This window comes from Drosophila miranda, assembly GCF_003369915.1.
Source record: "Drosophila miranda strain MSH22 chromosome Y unlocalized genomic scaffold, D.miranda_PacBio2.1 Contig_Y3_pilon, whole genome shotgun sequence".
NCBI lineage: Eukaryota > Metazoa > Arthropoda > Insecta > Diptera > Drosophilidae > Drosophila > Drosophila miranda.
This window is the reverse complement of record NW_022881625.1, coordinates 9,422,384-9,441,304: the sequence shown is the minus strand read 5'-3', so window position 1 is coordinate 9,441,304 and position 18,921 is coordinate 9,422,384. Positions and strand designations below refer to the sequence as shown.

The following is an 18,921-nucleotide window of genomic DNA, read 5'->3' as shown; positions in this document are numbered from 1 at the left end:
TTTGTTTACAGTGGCTGCTCTGGACCTGTGCGGTGGATTGTCAGGAGCGTCGTCAATAAATCCTAAAATGTCGTCCAATTGGCATCAAATGTGTGGTGTTGATGACGGGGCAGCTGCTGAAGGGGCAGATCCGTCGGAGGCGTGGCAGGTACGGGTGATTATTGTGAGTTTTGTCCATATTTTGTTGGTATGCGAATTGACGTCATTTTGTTTTATTTCAGTGGCTGCTCTGGACCTGTGCGGTGTATTGTCAGGAGAGTCGTCAATATATTCTAAGAATGTCGTCAAATTAGCAGCAAAAGTTTGGTCTATTTGTCGTGGCATCTGCTGGTGGGGCAGCTCTGTCGATGGCGTGTCAGGTGAGTACGTATTGGTCATTTTTCGTGGTTATGTGAGTTAATGTTTTCCATCTGTTTTTAGTGGCTGCCTCAGGACCGACTTTTGGGCTCAGTAGTCAGAGTAGAAGCTACCGTAGGCGTCCATGATCTCCTCAGCTATCTCGTCGTCAAATGAATCGTGGTCCGTCCACTGGTCGTCGCCATCGTCGCTGAGTGCTTCGCAGTCCATATCAGAATCCTCCGATACGGCTGCGGCGTCAGGTTGTGTATTGGCGGCGGGTCTTGTAGGTATTGGTGCTGCTGCTGGTGTCTGTGTTGGAGGATTGGCCACTGCTGAGCCACTGCCCTTTGCTTCCGTCAGGTTTGTAATTAATCTGGTTAGTTCTTGCAGTCTTTTCTCCAAGTTTTCAATTTTAACGGCGTACTCTTTTAAGATTTCCACACACTTGCCATCGCATTGGATGGCTGGCTGCTGCTGATGATGGGGATTTCTCGGTGTCTGAACACGTTTAGGAGTTGGCTGCACCCGTTGATCGCGCTGGCATTGGCGCCCCTTGGCCTGTGGCTGGGAATGATGGCCGCGATGCTGGTGCTGCTGCTGGTGCTGCCGACCCAAATTGTGTCCGCGCTGCTGCTGTTTTTGATTTTGTTGCTGCTGCTGCTCATCCCTTAGCTTCTGCTGGATCTTGGCCAAATGGTTTTCGGCCGGATTGGCTTGCGCACCTCGGCTATACAAGGGCCTGCGGGTGTTGGGCGTTGCTGCTGCAGCTGGTGTTGGTGCTGCTGGTTTGGCCCCCTGTCGGCCGCTTGAATGCTGCTGTTGCTGTTGGGGTTGGTGTTGTGGCCGCTTCTTTTGAGATGGCTGCTGCTGCTTGGGGCGTGGATATGGGGCTGCTGTTGCTGGGAAGGACGACGACTGCTCTTCGGCTGTTGCCGTTCAGCCGCGCGTGGCTGCTGCTGCTGCTCAGCATTCGCAGACCGCAACACCCTGCTGTAGGAAGGCCTGCCATTGCCTCTGGTGCCTGTGTTTGCTGTCTGCTGTTGTTGTTGCTGGGATTGGCGATTCGGCTGCTGAGTTTGTGGAAGTTGTTGTTGGTCAGTTGGCTGCTGTGGCTGCTGGCGTTGCTGTTGATACTGCTGCTGCTCAGCGATGAGCCTGTTTGCCCTTAGCAGACTGCGAGCCTTTTTGAAGGCGGCACATCCTTTATAGCAGCTCACATGCTTTCCGCTACAATTGGCGCATTTAGGGTCTTTCTGCCTGGGTTTCCTGTTGGCTGTTGAGGGGTGATCTGCGCATTTCATGCATTTAAATGGCCGTCTACAATAATTTTTTGTATGGCCAAATTCCTGACACCGATGACACTGAGCTGGGTCGCGTGGCTTGGCTTGTCTCTCGAACGAAACGCATTGGTTGGCCAGTTGTTTTATGGCAAGTATTGCCTCATGGCCGCCATCCGCCTTGGGCTGTATTTCCACCTCAAATATGTTTAGTGGCCTCCCATTGAATCTATGTTTTATAGTCTCAAAGACTATAAGAGCTAGAGCAACGATGTTTTGGATCCAGACTTCTGTGATATGTCACTGCTTTAAAAATATTTCTAAACTTCGCCCCGCATATTTCCGCCCCCACAAAGGACGGAAATCTGTGGCATCCACATTTTTAAAGATACGATAAAACCAAAAACGCAGAATCGTAGAGGATGACGATATGTTTTAGAGTGTAAAATCTCAACCAGATCGTATAATTATTATAGCCAGAATCAAGAAAACAATTTCATTCTTTCTCGCTCTGTCTCTCTCTAACACACAGGTTTCATGGTCGGCTTTGCCAATTGCAAAATATGAGTTCAAGGATCTCAGAACCTATAAGAGCCAGAGCAACCAAATTTGGTATCCACACTCCTGTGATATCGGACCTTGACCGTTTCGTGTCCAAATTTCGCCACACCCCCTTTCGCCCCCGCAAAGGACGAAAATCTGTGGCATCCACAAATCTCAGCGACTATTAAGGCTAGAGTAACCAAATTTGGTATCCACACTTCTGTTAGATCTCACTATAAAACGTTTATCTCAGAATTTCGCCCCACCCCCTTTCGCCCCCACAAAGGACGAAAATCTGTTGCATCCACAATATTGCACATTTGAGAAAACTAAAAACGCAGAATCATAGATAACGATCATATCTATCAGATTGCTGAATCTGGACCAGATCAGATAATTTTTATAGCCAAAAGGAACAAATCAATTTGCACTGGCTACGCAGCGCCCGACGTCACGCTCAGACTGATTTTCTGTCTCTCTCGCACGTACTCTTTGTCGTGTCGTTTAATATTAGCTGCGTCTGCCGGAGAAGAGCCATACTGACTTAGTATCGGGTATAACTGTAGAGTTGCGGTGTCCGCAGCAACTCACAACGTTCCCCCTCGTTTTTTTTTTTGGTTCGGTTGTCCTTCTTGAAGGTAATTTAATTTTTATTGGGCCAACATCGAAAATAAATGAAACAGAGATAAACAGATAAAGGTACAAAAAATGAAATCAAACATAAAACGCAAATAAAAATTCCAATAATCTCATCGTGGATTCGGCCACATGCGACTTTCACGTGGCGATGGGAGCTTCAATTGATTGCCAAATCGAGGCCTCTCCTCCTGATTGACCGCCTGCTTTGACGGTGTGTTGGCGGCCGACGCCACCGAATTGTGGTTTACGAGGACATGGCGAATTCGTGGCACAGCCACGCGATTGCGCTGATGCTGAGCCCCGCCGATGGGCAGCACTGAGGAGCGACTCGTGGGCACCAATTCTTCATAGGAGATCCCGGCTTCGCGGTCATTTTCAGTGGTCTCACTGAAGATCGCTGGGCGATCTTGTATCCGGCACCGCTGATTTTGTGCGTGGCTTCTTGTTCGAGCGTGTGCCAATGCTGCGTCTGCCCAATCCCCCGCTGCGACGCAATATGTTGTCCAGGACGCGGACCCGCTTTAGTGGCGACTTGGACGCCTTCAGCTGGCTGTTGGCCAGCCGCTGTGCGGTAGACGGCGACGGGCGTATCGAATTCAGAGAGCTCATGAGGCTGCGCTTGGCGTTGGGAGTCCGATACCCCGAAGAGCTGGCGGCTGCTGATGGATTCAGTCGCTTGTGCAGATTCCCAGTGCTATTGGTCATATTGGGAGTGATCAGCTGGATTGTTGGGGTCTTGCGCAACGACATTGTCGAGGTCGACATTGAGGACATGTTCTTCAAAGTTCGGGGCGTGCGAGGCGCCGTTGAACCGGCAGTCGGCGGTGGCATCATCAATTTGCTGCTGCTGCTGTCCTCGTGGTGGGCGGGGCCTTCTTGCGGGCCGAGCTCTGCTTGGCCTGCCGATAGTTCTCCCATTCGCCAGCCACCAGCTCCAGTATGTTCTCGCCATAAACCAGAAACGGGCCATGCGATTGCACCTCATAGGCGTGCACCATTCATTGATCTGCTGCTCAATCTTGGGCAGCTTCGAGGTGATGGCCTTGCGTTCCTTTTCCTCTTTAAGGAACTGGCCGCCACGATTGTTGAAACGATTCGGCTCGTTGGCCTTTGCCTCTAGAGCCTGCATGCGGGACCAAAGTTCTGCACGGCTCTCGTACAGATCGAAAATCTCCTTGTTGCACGTGTAGAAGCTCTTCAGATCATCCAGCTCCAGCTCGTGCAGCTCCAACAGGTCTTCGTTGTAATACTTATTGTAGTAGTTGGAGAAACGCTTGCGCTCCTGCTGGCTCTTGAGCGTTAGATCCCACCACTTGCTTATCTCGACGCGCAGCTGCTCGATGAACGTCTTGAGGTTCTGGCTGCGCAGTGCCTGGCAGCGCTGCAGCTCCGAATGAAGGATGTCATAGGTGCGCTGCGTATTCTCGGTGCACTCGCGCACTCGTCGCATGGCGCTCTCGTCCGTCTCCTGGAGGCGATCCCACAGCACGTAGATCTTCTCGCGCATGTCATGGATTTTGGAGCACAGCTCCTGGATCTGCTCGGCATAACTGTTGCGCATCTGCCGCAGCCGCTCTAGTGTCTCTGGTGTCAGATTGTGGCTCAGATCGTTCAGTAGGCGATCCTCTGCATCGGTCTGGGGCATCAGCTCGAGCATCTTCATGTCATGCTTAATGGCCTTGCGCAGCTGGTCCAGCTCCGTCAGGCGCACTGCGCGCTGAGAGCGCAGGTTGTCGAGATGGTCGCGAAAGCCGTCCATCTCATCGGGCAGGGGCAGCGGGTCCGCCAGTAGAGGGAGCGGCAGTGCGCCCAGCTCTTCGCAGAGCTGCTCCTGCTGGAGCAGCAGCTCCCCGATCTCCGCCCGACGTTTCGAGAGCTCCTCGCGCAGATGCTTAATGCTTTTGTCCAGCTTCAGCTGCCATATGATCAGTGGCACATCGTCGGGCCTCTGACCAATGTCCACCGTCTCATGGAGGAGTCGGGTGAGGTCGCTGGCCTCGGCTCGGAGTGCGGCTATGTCATCCAGGATGGCCGCCTGCTTCTCCCGCGACTCGGTCAGCAGATCCGTATAGAAATTATCCGCGTGCGCCTTGAGTTTGTGCAGAAAGTCCTCGCATGTCTTCGGCTCGAACATGAGGGACCACATTGAATGGAGCTGCTCCACATGCTCGCCAGTCATCTCAAGGATCTCTCCCTTGATGGAGGTTGGGTAAACCATAGCCAATAGGAATGGGTCTTGTAATCGGGAATTTTTTTTTTTTTTTTTTATTAAGCGTTGAATCCGTACATTGCATATAACGTATCTTAACATCACTGGTAAATAATATTGGGGTAGCCAAACCTAATGATAAATGCGAGAGGACTTACAAAAAATAGAATATTATAATATTGGGTGGGAAACTTAGAGTTGGCCAATAGTTATGGCAAAACCCAATCTCTTCAACCGCCTCAAAGGCCTGGCAGGTAGTAATCGTCTGGCGAGCACACTATGGTGTCTAATTAGCCTGTCACTGTATCTGCTGGTGTGCCTTCCAATCTGCTCCTCTACTGTATGCAGATTCAAATCCCGATGTAGGGTGGAGCCGCGCACGTACCAAGGGCAGTTCGTTATTTGCCTCATGGCGCGATTCTGCAAGACCTGTATCCGTTTATTTTACCATTTGGCAGCTATACCCCAAATCTGCACACCGTAGAGCCAGATCGGGGCTACACAGTGTACATAAACTGCTCTTTTGGCTCTCAGTGACATGGTGCTTCTTCTGTTAATCAGCCCCCGCAATTGCTGCATTCTTTGCCCACATTTACGAGCCGTAGCTTACAAGTGTGGACCAAAAGTAAGACGCTTATCAAGGGTGATACCGAGATACTTTGCTTGCTCTGGTTGGTCCAAAGTTACGCCTTCAAACTTTATGGGTGGGGTGTGGTCTATGAGCGCTTTCAGGGTGAAGCATGGATTGGTGGTCTTCAGTGGGTTGACTTTTAAATTCCATCTTTTGCACCAAGCTGCCAAAGAGTAGAGGTACTCTTGGAGACCATCTGCTGCCTCAAGGCGGCACTTGGAGCTGTAGAGCAGTGCTATATCGTCCGCGTAGGTAGCAAGCAGAGCCTTACGGGGGGCCTCCATATGTTGCTCGCTTGGGGAGGGTAGATCTGCAGTATAGATAGAGTAAAGCAGCGGGCCAAGGACGCTGCCCTGTGGAACTCCAGCTCTCATTTGGCAAGGTGTTGAATGTGTGTTCCTGAACCTGACCATAAACTGACGTCCTTCCAAGTATGATCGTAGGACACCGTAGTATGGTGCTGGGAACAGTTTTTTAATTTTGCTCAGTAGGCCGATATGCCAAACTCTATCGAAGGCTTGCTGCATATCAATGAAGACTGCATTGCAGTATTCTAGATCATCATAGGCCTGTAGGATGTGTCCTGCCAATCTGTGGACTTGCTCCACTGTGCCGTGTCCCTCCCGAAAGCCAAACTGGTGATCCGGCAAGATACGGCATTCCTTGATTATACTACCAAGACGATTGGCAAGAAGCCTCTCCCATACCTTAGATAAGGAAGACAAAAGACTTATTGGCCGATACGACTCAGGGTCGTCCTCCGGTTTTCCAGGCTTATGGATCATCAGGATTGTTGCTATCTTCCACTGCTTAGGGAAAAACTGCATCCTTAACATGGCGTTAAAAATGAGCACTATGTAGAGTATCGGGGGTAGCGACATATCTCCGACGACATATCTCCGCCGATCCACAAACGACATACCTCCGCGCGAAATTATGTCGTTTTAAAGCGAAATACCTCCGCGCGGAGATATGTCGTCTCAAAACGTCATAACTCCGCGCGGAGATATGTCGTTTGTGGAACGGCGGAGATATGTCGTTTCAAAACGTCATATCTCCGCGCGGAGATATGTCGTTTGTGACACGGCGGAGATATGTCGTTTCGAAACGACTTAAGTCCGCCAGAAAATAATTAACTAATTTCGCATGTAAAATACACTTATATTTTTTTGACAGCATTTCATTTTATAACATGATTTTATTGAAATTAAAAAATGTGCAATAGTCCAAATACACAGAAATCATAATAGAAGTTTTCTTAAATTTTATCGTTCTTATCTTACACAAGTTAATTGTAAATAAAAACATTGCGTATGGCCTCTTTGACTTCTCGGTTGCAACTTGGACATTTTGGCTTTATATTTTCATTTTCTTCCAACTCTTTTTTTGCTTGGTTGTGGGCCACAATTTGATCCCAACATGTACCACAAATGTTTACGTGATTGCACGGGCGCAACAACACAGACTTTGGGTTACATAGGCACACATTGCATGGATTCATTTGAACCAATGATTTATCAGATGACTGACTTGAATGAGAAGCATTCGATGAAAGTGACGATGTGGAAGATTTCATATCAGAAGACATTCCAGTTAAATTGCTTTCATTGTCCACCCCTTCAAAGAAGTCCTGCTTTGAAAAGCGGTCAGCTAAGGAAACAGTGCATGTCAGAAATCCCTGTATATCTATTTCACCTCTTTCAAAAAGATCCATTGCGTCCATTATTTTTTTTGAGCGATCCTGTGAACAAAAATAATTAAGCTAACATATTATTTTTAACGATTAACTTAAAATGTATTCAACTTACACGTAATTTCTTCTTCTGTGTCTGATTTCCATTACCACCATTTTGAAAGGGTAAAGCAAACTCGCGACTTTTTTCATATTCTGCATCAATAAGACATTGAACAAATTTAAAAAAGTGCCCATTTGCTCGAATTTTATTTCCCAAATTCAAATTATAAGCTTCTACTGAGCTCGTGGTTCTAGTTGACCTCTTAAACACGGATATGCTTTTTGGTCCCTCCTATAAAATTAGGGTTAAAAATTAATAAGTAAAATACAACTCAATTATTAAACAATAAATAAAATATACCTTTTTAAGCCACTGTCTATTAAAATATTTTAAAAATGGAGAAAACAGCTTCTTATTTAAGTTTATTGCTTCGCCTTTTAGAAGGTTAAATGCTTCGACAATTTTGCTTTCTGGTAAAAGCGGCAAGTGCAAAAATTTCATAAATAGCATGTAAGCTTTCTTATTGCATTTCAGCGTATTTTCAAAACCACTCGATTGCTTGGCATTTTTCTTGCATGCTTGAGTAAAATGAAACCAACAGGCGTACAAATTCATGTTGGGATGCAGACCTTTTAACGCGTTACGCATTGCCTTTTCGTAATCTGATATAAAGGATGCTCCTTTAAGGCAGCAAATGTTCGAGTCTATATATGTGAATAAGTGCTGATAACACAGCTCCGTTTTGCGAGTCATCAAAACAAAAACAAAAGGGGTTATCTAATTACAAAAAATTTTTGATTAGAGTTAGTAAATAAAGTGTAGCATAAGAAGAAATTTACCTTCTGAAAATATTTAATATAAATTATTAAAAGTTGCTTAAAATCTCCAAAAGGGCACACTTTAAATGTAGCATCAATTAAATAATGCCTATTATGCTCCGGAATGTTGGCTAGCATCAAGGTGATTACCTTGTCTGATGAAAATATGCAATAAGCAAACGAGCTCGATGCGTACACTTTTTAATAGAACTGATTTGCAGTATTTCCCTTGGTTATTCCAAAACGGTTCATAATATTTTCGCCTTGAAAAGCTTCCAGAACATTCTCTGCAGAAGATGGAGGCTTTGGCAAGAGAGGCTGTCTTTTTCTTTGCAAAGTGCGTTTGACAGAGTCATAATTTATTTCAATCTCCGCTTCACCTTTTGTTTTCCTAATTAATTGAATAGAAAAATAATACATCAGTCTGTGTGCATTTCTTGTCTGCTCGCATGCACATATGTACATACATGTACATACATATGTATGTATGTATGTATGTACATCAGGGGACGGCACGGCTAATGCGCGCAGACGGACTTCGAAACGAGCATTTACCGGTCAAAAACCGAGCGACGACCAAAGTCTCGCAAACGGACTTAAAGGGGCATGATTCGCAAGAAACACCGGATCACGTAATAGAACATGAACGATCATGTCAAACTGCGACCCGGCACAACGCGTTTGTAACAGTGGTCGGCAGCAACACAATAATACTTTTTGTTTTAGTTTGACTTCTGTCAACGCACACAAACGCAATGTAATGTGTGCGTGCCGACCGCTGAAGTATATACATATGTACATATGTATGTATGTGCCTCACAGCTTAAATGAACCAGAGCACTTTTCAAACTTCAAACCCCTGTAAAAATCAATTGAGCAGTCCTATAAAAAAAATTGTAATACAATTCTGTTAAGATTTTACCAAAGACTATACAATACCAAGATGTTGCATGAGCGACCAAAAAGATGTTCTATGGCGGGTCCTAACATTAGAACCCAAAAGACACGAGGGAGCGCGCGGGGTTTCAATTCCCTTTTCGACTGTACTTCGTCTCTACCGCGACCCCGCTGCCCATCGGTTTCGTCTGTTCGGCAATTCTAGACTCTCGAGCCACAGCACCGTCGAAGCGGTGGTCGCGGATCGCCGATGTCTTTGGAGCGGCACAGTGGGACCTATGGCCGTCTCAGCTTGCTAAATTAGTTAGTGAATATGAGTTCAATAAATATTTGCACACTGAAAAAATGTTAAACTTTAAACTAAAACAATCTTGAAAATGCGATTGGAAAATTCTCTATTAGATGCGTACATTAAATTTATCTAAAGCACTCATACAATTTTTTTTACTATTTCGGCTGAGTCCCCACTGTGCCGCGCCAAAGACATCAGCGATCACGCTGCCCTACGGTTTCGGCACGCAGACGATTCATATTTTGTTTTTGTATTCTTTCTCTCGAGACACACCGACTCGACGCTGACCGAGGCATTGACGAAGCCGAGTAGCGTAAAAGAGAATTGAAGTAATAGCCCCGCGCGCCCGTACCTTGAAGCGTCAAACAAAAATTGAAAAAGAATTTGTTCCTCATGCAACATCTTGGTATTGTATAGTCTTTAATTTTACTTATCTTACCAACCAAAAAAAAAAAGTTCGATATTCTTCTCCGTTACCCCGCAAAAAGGAAAAAAATAAAATGCGCACTAGAAAACACCCCCACAGCCTATTTGGTTCAAATTCTCTTTGAACAAAATAAGCTGTGGGGTGGAAAAAGGCAGTATTTTTGTTATTTATTATTTAAAACGTCTTAGAAAAATGTTAAAAAATATAAGAAGTTCGTTTTGCTTGTCATTTGATTTTCATTGGTAAGTTTAATGGTTTAGAAGTTATGAAAATTTTAAATTTTTAACGTGCTTTGGTTCATTTAAGCTGTGAGCCACTGTACAAACATACATACATACATATGTAGCAAGGCAGTATGTATTATTAAAATTTTAATTAATATATTAACTTACTCAGCAAAAACATCATTGAATACTTTTTTGGTGTCGAAATTGCTATTATTTTCGCACTTCAGTTTTATTTCACTAAGAGCACTGATTTTTTCCATTTCATCACTCTGAGGGCCATGGCTATGCACAACATATTCAGGATTTGAGTAAACTCTAGATTTGTCTGCACTTAAATAAACTCTAGCTTTACAGAGTTTAACCCGGCATATGTATGTGGTTTCGCCTAGTTTTAATTGTTTGTTTTTTACATAAATTTGTTGCTCGCATAATGAAAACAACAGTAACGAGCAGCCCGCTCGGCTTCCTTCTCTGAATTCAAATTTAATATTTTCGTAGTCCATGTTCTTACTGTCTGAGCAACCGAATCGGAATGAATGCAGCAGAATAATGCGGCATATTTTTGGCGCGCGCCTCGCACGCTTTGCCTATTGCACAGAAAATAAATATTCTATAACATTCTATTCTATGCACATGTTTAAAAACAATAAATTATCTACATATTACATATTAAATAATACGTTTATATTACATTAAATACAACACGGCATTCTTTAACAATTTTTGTTTAATGAAATTAACTTCCTAATAAAAACGCTGTTCATAAATTATGCAGTAGCTATATTTGCTCAATTAAGACAATATTTTTCACGGTGCATTTACAGTTAGGTAACCAGCTGAAGATAAAGAGTATGTACGAGAGGGACAGAAAATCAGTCAGAACATGTCGTCGGGCGCTGCGTAGCCACTGCAAATTTATTTGTTCCTTTTGTTTTGTTTTTTTGTTTTTTTTTGTATTTTTTGATGGTGTATCGGCATAATTTGCTCAAAATCGCTGCGCGGATATATGTCGCTTCTAAGCGTCATATGTCGTTTGTGGAACGGCGGAGATATGTCGTTTCAAAACGTCATATCTCCGCGCGGAGATATGTCGTTTGTGACACGGCGGAGATATGTCGTTTCAAAACGTCATATCTCCGAGCGGAGATATGACGCTTTCAAACGACATAAGTCCGCCAGAAAAAAAGCGACATAATTCCGCCGGCAAAATGTACTGGGCGGAGATATGTCGTCGGAGATATGACGCTATGCCGAGTATCGCCCGAGTAGGCAATGCTTTCAGTGTGGAATTGCACACTCTGTCAATGCCAGGAGCCTTCTTCCTCGGTAGGGACTTGATGACTTCAACAATCTCCTCAGCCCTGGCTGGTTTAATGGGTAAGGCCATTTGTAGAGGTGTTTGCAGACTATCTTTTGTCTCTTTGTACTGCGCCTCCGTGGCGAATTGGTAATGGGTGAGCCTGTCCCCTAAATGATGTGCAAACGAATTGGCCTGCTCTTCTTCGTTTATAGCAAGTTCACCGTTGGGACACCGGATGGGAATCTGTCTGAACGGTTGTCTCTTAAGAGACTTAGTGGTCTTCCAAAGCGAATATCCAGCATCCACGGTGTAATCCATGGAAGCAAGCTTTTGTTCAAAGAAGTTGCTTCGAAGTTCTCTCAGGGTGTTTCGAAGTTGCTTGGCAGCCCGGTTCCATAGAATTCGGTCCCATGGGTCTTGAGATCGGATTGCGCGTCTGCGAAGTCTCCTTTTTTGTGACAAAAGCTCTCTGGCCTCTCTTGTAAGAATTATTCCATAGGCGGCGCTTGTCGGAGGATGCGAGGGCGTTGAGGCAGCAGCAGCCATGTGTATACTCTCTGTGATGTTATCTACTGCCATCTCGATATCTTCCTCAGAGTTTTGCGTGACGTTCAGTTGAATCGACCTCTCCAAATGTTGCCTAAATGCGAGCAGATCAGTGTGCTTGGTGACTAGATGAGGGCTTGGATTTTCTATAATGCCATCTGTTTTAATGCTGATGACTAAGGCCAGATGGCCTTACTCTGACTCTGACTTATTGTTGCTCGAGAATCCGGAATACCATGATGTACTGCGAAGTCTATGCAGGACGGCGTGTGATTGAGTACATATGGGTACCTGGTTGGTGATCCAGTTGCAAAGATCTTAGCGCCAGCTTCCGCTAGCTCTCGCCCCCTAGGAGAATTGTAAGTGTCTCCCCACAGCCAGTGTCGGGCATTCCAGTCACCACCAACCAAATACCTTTGCCCGCAAGCACGGAGTGCATCGATGTAATGTCTTTCCTCAATCCTGACTCTGGGAGGGCAGTAAATGGCGCTGAACTCCACATCGCCCAGTCCTGTGGCTACTTTTACTGCTGACATTTGCATGCTGCGTGTCTCAATGACCCTTTGTGGAAAATGACGAAGCGAAGTCTTAACTAAAACCGCAACTCCACCAACGCTATTATTATTCCGCGATGGCTTGAAGGCTGGATAGAAGGCATATCCATGTATTTTTACAGCTGCCCCTTTTTTAATTCTGATCTCCGTCAAAAGAAGAATGTCAACGCTATTCTTGTGCGCGAAGAGCTCAACTTCTTTTGCTTTCCCTGAAATGCCGTTAGCATTCCAGATGAGAACCTTTAGTGGGTTCATTGAGATGCTGAAACGTTGTTCTGGAGCTGAAGATTAGATCCAGCCCATTGTTTAATCGTGTTGGCCAATTCAAAAACCATTTTTTTAAGTTTTTCAAGGCGTTGATTGGCTTGACTATTATGCTGCTGCTGTTCTTGCTGCTGTTGCTGTAGCCACATAAGAAACTGCTGCTGCTGCTGCTGCTGTTGGAGCTGTTGTTGCCATTGTTGAAATTTTGTCTGCTGTTGTTGTAGCAGTGCATGAACTTCATATGAATTCTGTTGCTGGTTATTCAATCCTTGTGGCTGATGCGCTTGTAGACTATGAAAACGACGCTGAGCAGGTGTAGCAGGTATTGCATTTGAATTACCATTTGCTACGGCAAATTACCTTTGCCTACCAAAGGTTGGTGCTGAACAATATTTCGCTGGTGCTGCTGTATTGTTGGTCTATTAGCCCCCTTTTTGTGACTAGACTGCAAGGTAGGAAACTGTTGCTGGTCTCCAGGAAGTGTGGTAGAGTAAGCATATGCCACTTGATTATTTAAGGGGACATGACCCGTCCTGTTCGTATTAATTGCCTTCTTTGCGGAGCCCATTGATCGGCGTAGAAACTCCTGATACCATTGGCATCCTTTGTAACTGGCCATATGGCTTCCAGAGCAGTGAATGCAGGTTGGCTGTGCATCTAGGAGGCGTGTGCATTGTGAGGTTTGGTGATTTTCACCGCATCTGGCACAGTTGTGATGTCGGCGGCAGTATTTGGCTGTGTGGCCGAAATCCTGGCATCGACGACATTGAGCAATCTCTGTGGATTTTCGCATCCTTTCAATCCTTATTTTTTGGCGGCAAAGGGTCTTGACTTGGTAAATTTCGTTAATTTTTGCACAAGGCTTAATATTAATGAAAAAAATATTAAGTTTTTCGTCCTTGTTAGTCCTTGAGCTTGGATTATGGATGTGAAGGACCTCGAAGCCCAACATTTTAAAATCGGCGGTAATATCATTGTTTAGGGTGCTATGATGTAGGTCTCTTACAACAAATCTGAGGCTTTTCAGTCTGCAATTGGTATGTGTGGAATTCTATTCCAATGGCATCGAAACAATCCACAATTGCTCTATAGGTATCACTGTCTTTGGGGAGGATTCTGACCGTTTCCCCCTGGTTAGCTTTGACGACAACGTTATTCAAATTTGCAACGTCCTTTATGACATCAAATAAGTCATTTAAGTTGCTAATATTGACAACTATTTGCGGTGGTTTTGGAGGGCCTTTAAGCTGATTACCAGAGCTCGTTGATTCTCCTTGAAGACACTGGTCTGTATTAACTGTTTCATAAAGGTGTTCATCCAGTTTGTCATTTTCAGCGTCTGCATCTACATTCATCCGAACTTCCTCATTATTACTATCACTTGGGATGTTCGTGTCAAGAATGGAAAATCTGTTGTTGGTGTTTGCCTGTTGGCTTGTAGTGGGGGGCAAGCCCAGGTCCCGGCCGCCGCTACCTCGTTTAGATTTAGATGACAAAGGCTGATCGTTTTTTCTTTTGCCCGTTCTCCGTTTTTGAGCATCCAGAAGTCGTTCGGCAGCAGTGCGAAGTGTTTTTGCCTCAGTGTCGTCGGGGCATGTGGATATGGAGTTTTCTTGGCTATCAAAGCTTAGTGCAGGGCAGATACTGCTTATTGTAGCAGTTGCCATGGTGTAGGTGGTGTTGTTGGTGGCACTAGTGAATGTTACTGTTGTTGTGGTTTCTGTGCATGTAGAGCGTTCAGCCTCTGAACGGTACTCAGAACGAATCTCAGAAGGTAATTTGCCTGATATTAGAAGCATTCTCTCATGATCAGTCCGCTTATTTCTAAGCCGAGAGTCAGATGAACTATTCGCATTCATTATACCGTAGCTGATAAGCGAAGTTTTTATCGCCCCTCTTGTGCGGCTGTGCGCAGACTGAGGGGAATGTCTTGCCCGAAGTGCAGTGAATACAGTTGTAAAAACGTTCACAAATGTGTCTTTTGTTGTTGTCCAATTGCCGACACCGCACAAAGCAGCACCCGAATTTACGATGTATGCTATTTTTAGCACACAAGAGAATGCTCCGCTAAAGCAGAATAAAGAAAACAACTTTGCACAAGCGCGACAAAACCGATCTCTATGAAAGTTGATTCGAGACTCCAAATAGTGAATGTTCATAATTGCTGTTGCGCATGCGTGTCGCTAGGTCGCGGTCATTAAATTCATTGATGTTGGCGTATTCCATGTCCATTGTTATACGCAAGGGCGTATACAGGGCGACAGCAGTAGCCAAAGCAACAAAACAACAACAGCACAGCACAAACGAAAAGGACTTCCGTAGATTCGAATCCCAGCACTCACACACTCACTTTAACAAATATTACTTTTCTAAAAGTACAATATAGAAGGTTTGTGGCCTGACAGCATATTTGTTGATAGCTTTGCTGGTGGAATTTAATTGCGGAAAATTGGGCGAGACGCGCTGCAAAAATTGAAATATTGAACTGGCAGAGCTGTCACTGGCGTCCAAAGAACATTTTGTGCGAAAACGCCATGTCAATGTTAAAGAATTATAAGCTGTACACTAATGCTTCTTTATTTACAGCTGAAATTAGTTAGTAAATCTCTTAAAGAACTCGAAATTACAAATTTCGGACCAGCCGATTGAGGCGCCCATACAGATGGCGCCAAAGCTGGCCGATAAACCGGCTATATACTGTGGTAGGACCGATCCCTTGGACATGTTGTGTTCTGTTCTGTTCTTCGTGATGCACAAAATGGAACTGAAACTGACACGCAGACCGTTATTTGGCTTGACAAATTGCCCTGCATGAGATAACCAAAGCGTCGACGCTGGAGGACAACTGGCACGCTGGCAGAGGGGGAAATACTTGAAGTTGGAGAGAGTCGTAAATCAGATTCTACAGTTTCCCTTTAGAACGGCGGCGGAGGCAGAGGTGTGGAAAGCGCGCTTTAACGTAAGCAAAAGTCCCCAAAAAGCAATCGGAATCTGAAACAGCTAATTAAATGACTGCTGATATGCCACCAGTTGCTTTTTGACTGCCACTCGAAGCAGACGTGTTTTTCAAGCGGTCCGCTATACCGTCGTTCGAGTAAAGTAAAAAGTGATTTTTCCAAGTGGAAAATATATTAAAATTGCCGCGAGATCACGCGCTGTTCGCCAGTGAAATCGCGTGTTAATTTGGTGAAAAAACAGAGCAGCTATTTGCGAATTAATATTTGTAAAATAAACGCTAAAAACAGCCACGTGCGGAACCTTAGTTCGTCAACAAGTGCGAATAGTTCGACAGCAAGTCGGAATAGTTCGTCAGCACGTTCGAGTTCGAAGCTTTGGTTCGAAGCTTTGGCTTGAGTTCGGAGCTTTTCGGTTGGTGTCCCCGCTAAAACTTTCGGTTTTAGTCTCCGCTAGAACTTGCGGTTCGTGTCTCCGCCGAGACTTTTGGTTCGCGTCTCCACTAGTGCCGTTTAGTGTCGAGTCACGCCAATAGAGGGAGCCATAACTAGCCGGGTATGGAAGTGGATACGGAGGCCGACGCCAGCGACACTAGCCTGGCTAGTGTAGGGGCGAGCTCGTCGTCGAGCGTTCCCGCCCGCAGGCGGGGTCGGCCGAAGTCCTCAGCCGCCAAAAAGGGAGCCAAAAAGATCGGGCTTGGGATTGGGATAGCCGGAGAGCTGCCGATCCCTGCCGAGAGATCGCCGCCACCATCGCTCCCCTTTGAGGAGGCTCCAGGCACCTCTGGCGCCGCCGCTGCCGCTGCCACCACCGCTGCCAGTATCTCTGCCGCCGCTGCTACCATCGCTGCCACCACCGCTGCTGCCACCGCTGCCACCACCGCTGCCGCTGCCACATGCCCGGCAACTGGCATTGTCGCGGCAGGCTACTCGGCCATCATCGCGGAAATGTCTGCGATCAGGATGGCGGTGAACGAGGCTGTGCTGAAGGGGCTGATGCCGCCAGAGGCTTCCATAGGAATCCTCGTCGCTACCAACCGGTACGACGAGTTGGTCATGGCCCTGGCTGGAGAAAAGGTGTGCCTGGAGGAGAGGGCAAGGATGCCGCCTCCACCGAGACCCGCTGCTGCTGCCCACACGGGCACCACCGCCGTCACAACCGCTGCGTATGCGACAGCCTTCCCAGGCCTGCCCGCACCGAGCGCCGTCGCTGCACCGATCCCAAGGCCTAGGGATACCTGGTCTGCTCTAATAAGGAGCAAGAACCCGGAGGAGACCAGCAAGGAGCTTGTGGAGCGTGTAAAGAAGACCGTGGTGCCGGCACTTGGAGTCCGCGTTCACGAGGTTCGCGAGCTGAAGAGCGGAGGAGCGATTATTCGCACCCCTTCAGTGAGCGAACTGAGGAAGGTAGTGGCCAGCAGCAAATTCGCCGAAGCAGGACTGGTGGTCAAGAAGAGGCCGGAGACCAAGCCTCAGGTCGTGGTGTATGACGTGGACACGTCGATCACACCTGAAGAGTTCATGGAGGAGCTCTTCGCGAAGAACCTGGAGGAGACCATGACCGCCGCGGAATTTAAAAAGTCGGTTCACCTGGGCAGTAAACCCTGGTCGGTCACCGACGGCGCCACGATCAACGTGACGCTAGAGGTCGACACGAAGGCACAGGAGGCGTTGCACGAATGCGTGTACATAAAGTGGTTCAGATGCCGCTGCCGCTCCTTGGTCCGAACATACGCCTGCCACAGATGTGCAGGCTTTGACCACAAGGTGTCGCAATGTCGCCTTAAGGAGAACGTGTGCCACCGGTGTGGACAGAACGGCCACAACGTTGCACGGTGTCCCAACCCCGTGGACTGCCGCAACTGCCGCTTCAAGGGGTACCCTGCAGCACATTCCATGCTGTCAGCGGCGTGCCCGATCTACGCAGCGGTACTGGCGAGGGTGCAAGCTAGACATTAATGTTTAGCTTCATCCAAGCTAATTGTGGCCGTGGCCGAGCGGCTGTGATGGAACTCGGAGCCATCATGCGCAGCTCTGGCCGTCAGTTCGCACTGGTCCAGGAGCCGTACGTCGATGGAGCAGGGCGGATTACCGGCCTTCCTTCTGGAATGCGAGTATTCCAGGACCGCCGAGGAAAAGCTGCTATCATCGTCGACGAACCGGACGCCATCTGCATGCCAATGGAGACCCTTACCACGGATTTTGGAGTATGCGTCAGAGTTACGGGAAGATTCGGCTCAATCTTCCTATGCTCCGTGTACTGCCAATTCGACACCGACTTGGCGCCGTACCTCAGGTACTTAGATGCGGTGCTGCTGCTGGGCAGCCGCACTCCTGTCATCTTTGGGCTCGACGCGAACGCAGTATCCCCAGCGTGGTTTAGCAAGCTCTCCGGACACAATCGGGGGCAAGCTAACTATGCACGGGGTGAGCTGCTGTCTGAGTGGATAACCGAGATGAGAGCCGGCGTGCTCAATGAAGCCAGTCGGGTGTTTACATTCGATAACCGTAGAGGCCAAAGCGACATCGATGTGACAATCGTCAACCAAGCTGCGACTATGTGGGCCACATACGATTGGGAAGTGAAGGAATGGGACACCAGCGATCACAACATGATCCATGTTGTGGTGACGACTGACCCGAACGACGCAGTTGAGCCCATTGCTCCTGTGCCGTCCTGGAAGCTTTCCAATGCGCGCTGGCGATTGTTCGAGGAGGAAGTGGTAAGGGAGACAGCCGAATTACCGGAAGACACCGCCGAATCGCCGTTGGACAACCAAGTGTCTGCACTGCGCTCTGTAGTGCACAGTGTGTGCGACAGAGTGCTGGGACGCAGCACACCGAGAGCCGCGAGAAAAGTAGTTTGGTGGACTGCCGAACTACACTCCAAACGCCGAGAGGTCAGGAGACTGAGACGAAGGCTCCAGGACGCTCGTCGGCACGAGACCGACGCAGCAGAGGAACTTGTGCTCGCGTTGAGGATCTCCTCAGCGCAGTACAAGAAGCTCATCCTGAGATCGAAGGAAGACAACTGGCGACGCTTCGTGGGAGAGAACAGAGATGATCCATGGGGGCACGTCTACAGGATTTGCCGAGGCCGCAAAAAGAGCACGGAGATTGGATGCCTTCGAACGGATGGTTGGCTGGTCGCAACATGGCACGACTGTGCGGGTGTGCTCCTTCGCAACTTCTTTCCTGTTGCGGAGTCGAATGCACACATTGCCATCCCGATCGAGGCTCCACCGGCCCTCGAAGCTTTCGAGGTTGA

At 47.2% G+C, this 18,921-nt stretch overlaps 1 protein-coding gene and 1 pseudogene across 2 annotated transcripts; both read right to left on the bottom strand.

Annotated features, from left to right (window-relative positions):
- Window positions 1-447: 447 nt before the first annotated feature.
- On the bottom strand, window positions 448-5,016 carry LOC117194852 (annotated as a pseudogene).
- A 1,762-nt stretch (window positions 5,017-6,778) lies between these two features.
- On the bottom strand, window positions 6,779-8,991 carry LOC117194737. 2 transcript variants are annotated; one of them, XM_033399232.1, is made up of 3 exons: window positions 7,735-8,180; window positions 7,447-7,665; window positions 6,779-7,379 (listed from the first exon to the last, which is right to left on the bottom strand). In XM_033399232.1, exons 1-3 carry the CDS (start codon window positions 8,125-8,127, stop codon window positions 6,927-6,929), a joined length of 1,065 nt encoding a protein of 354 aa, XP_033255123.1. In that variant the 5' UTR covers window positions 8,128-8,180; the 3' UTR covers window positions 6,779-6,926. The 2 variants fall into 2 exon arrangements, 1 of the variants encoding a protein (XP_033255123.1); XR_004474899.1 differs by lacking the exon at window positions 7,735-8,180 and adding an exon at window positions 8,748-8,991 and having other exon boundaries at window positions 7,038-7,379.
- Window positions 8,992-18,921: the final 9,930 nt, after the last annotated feature.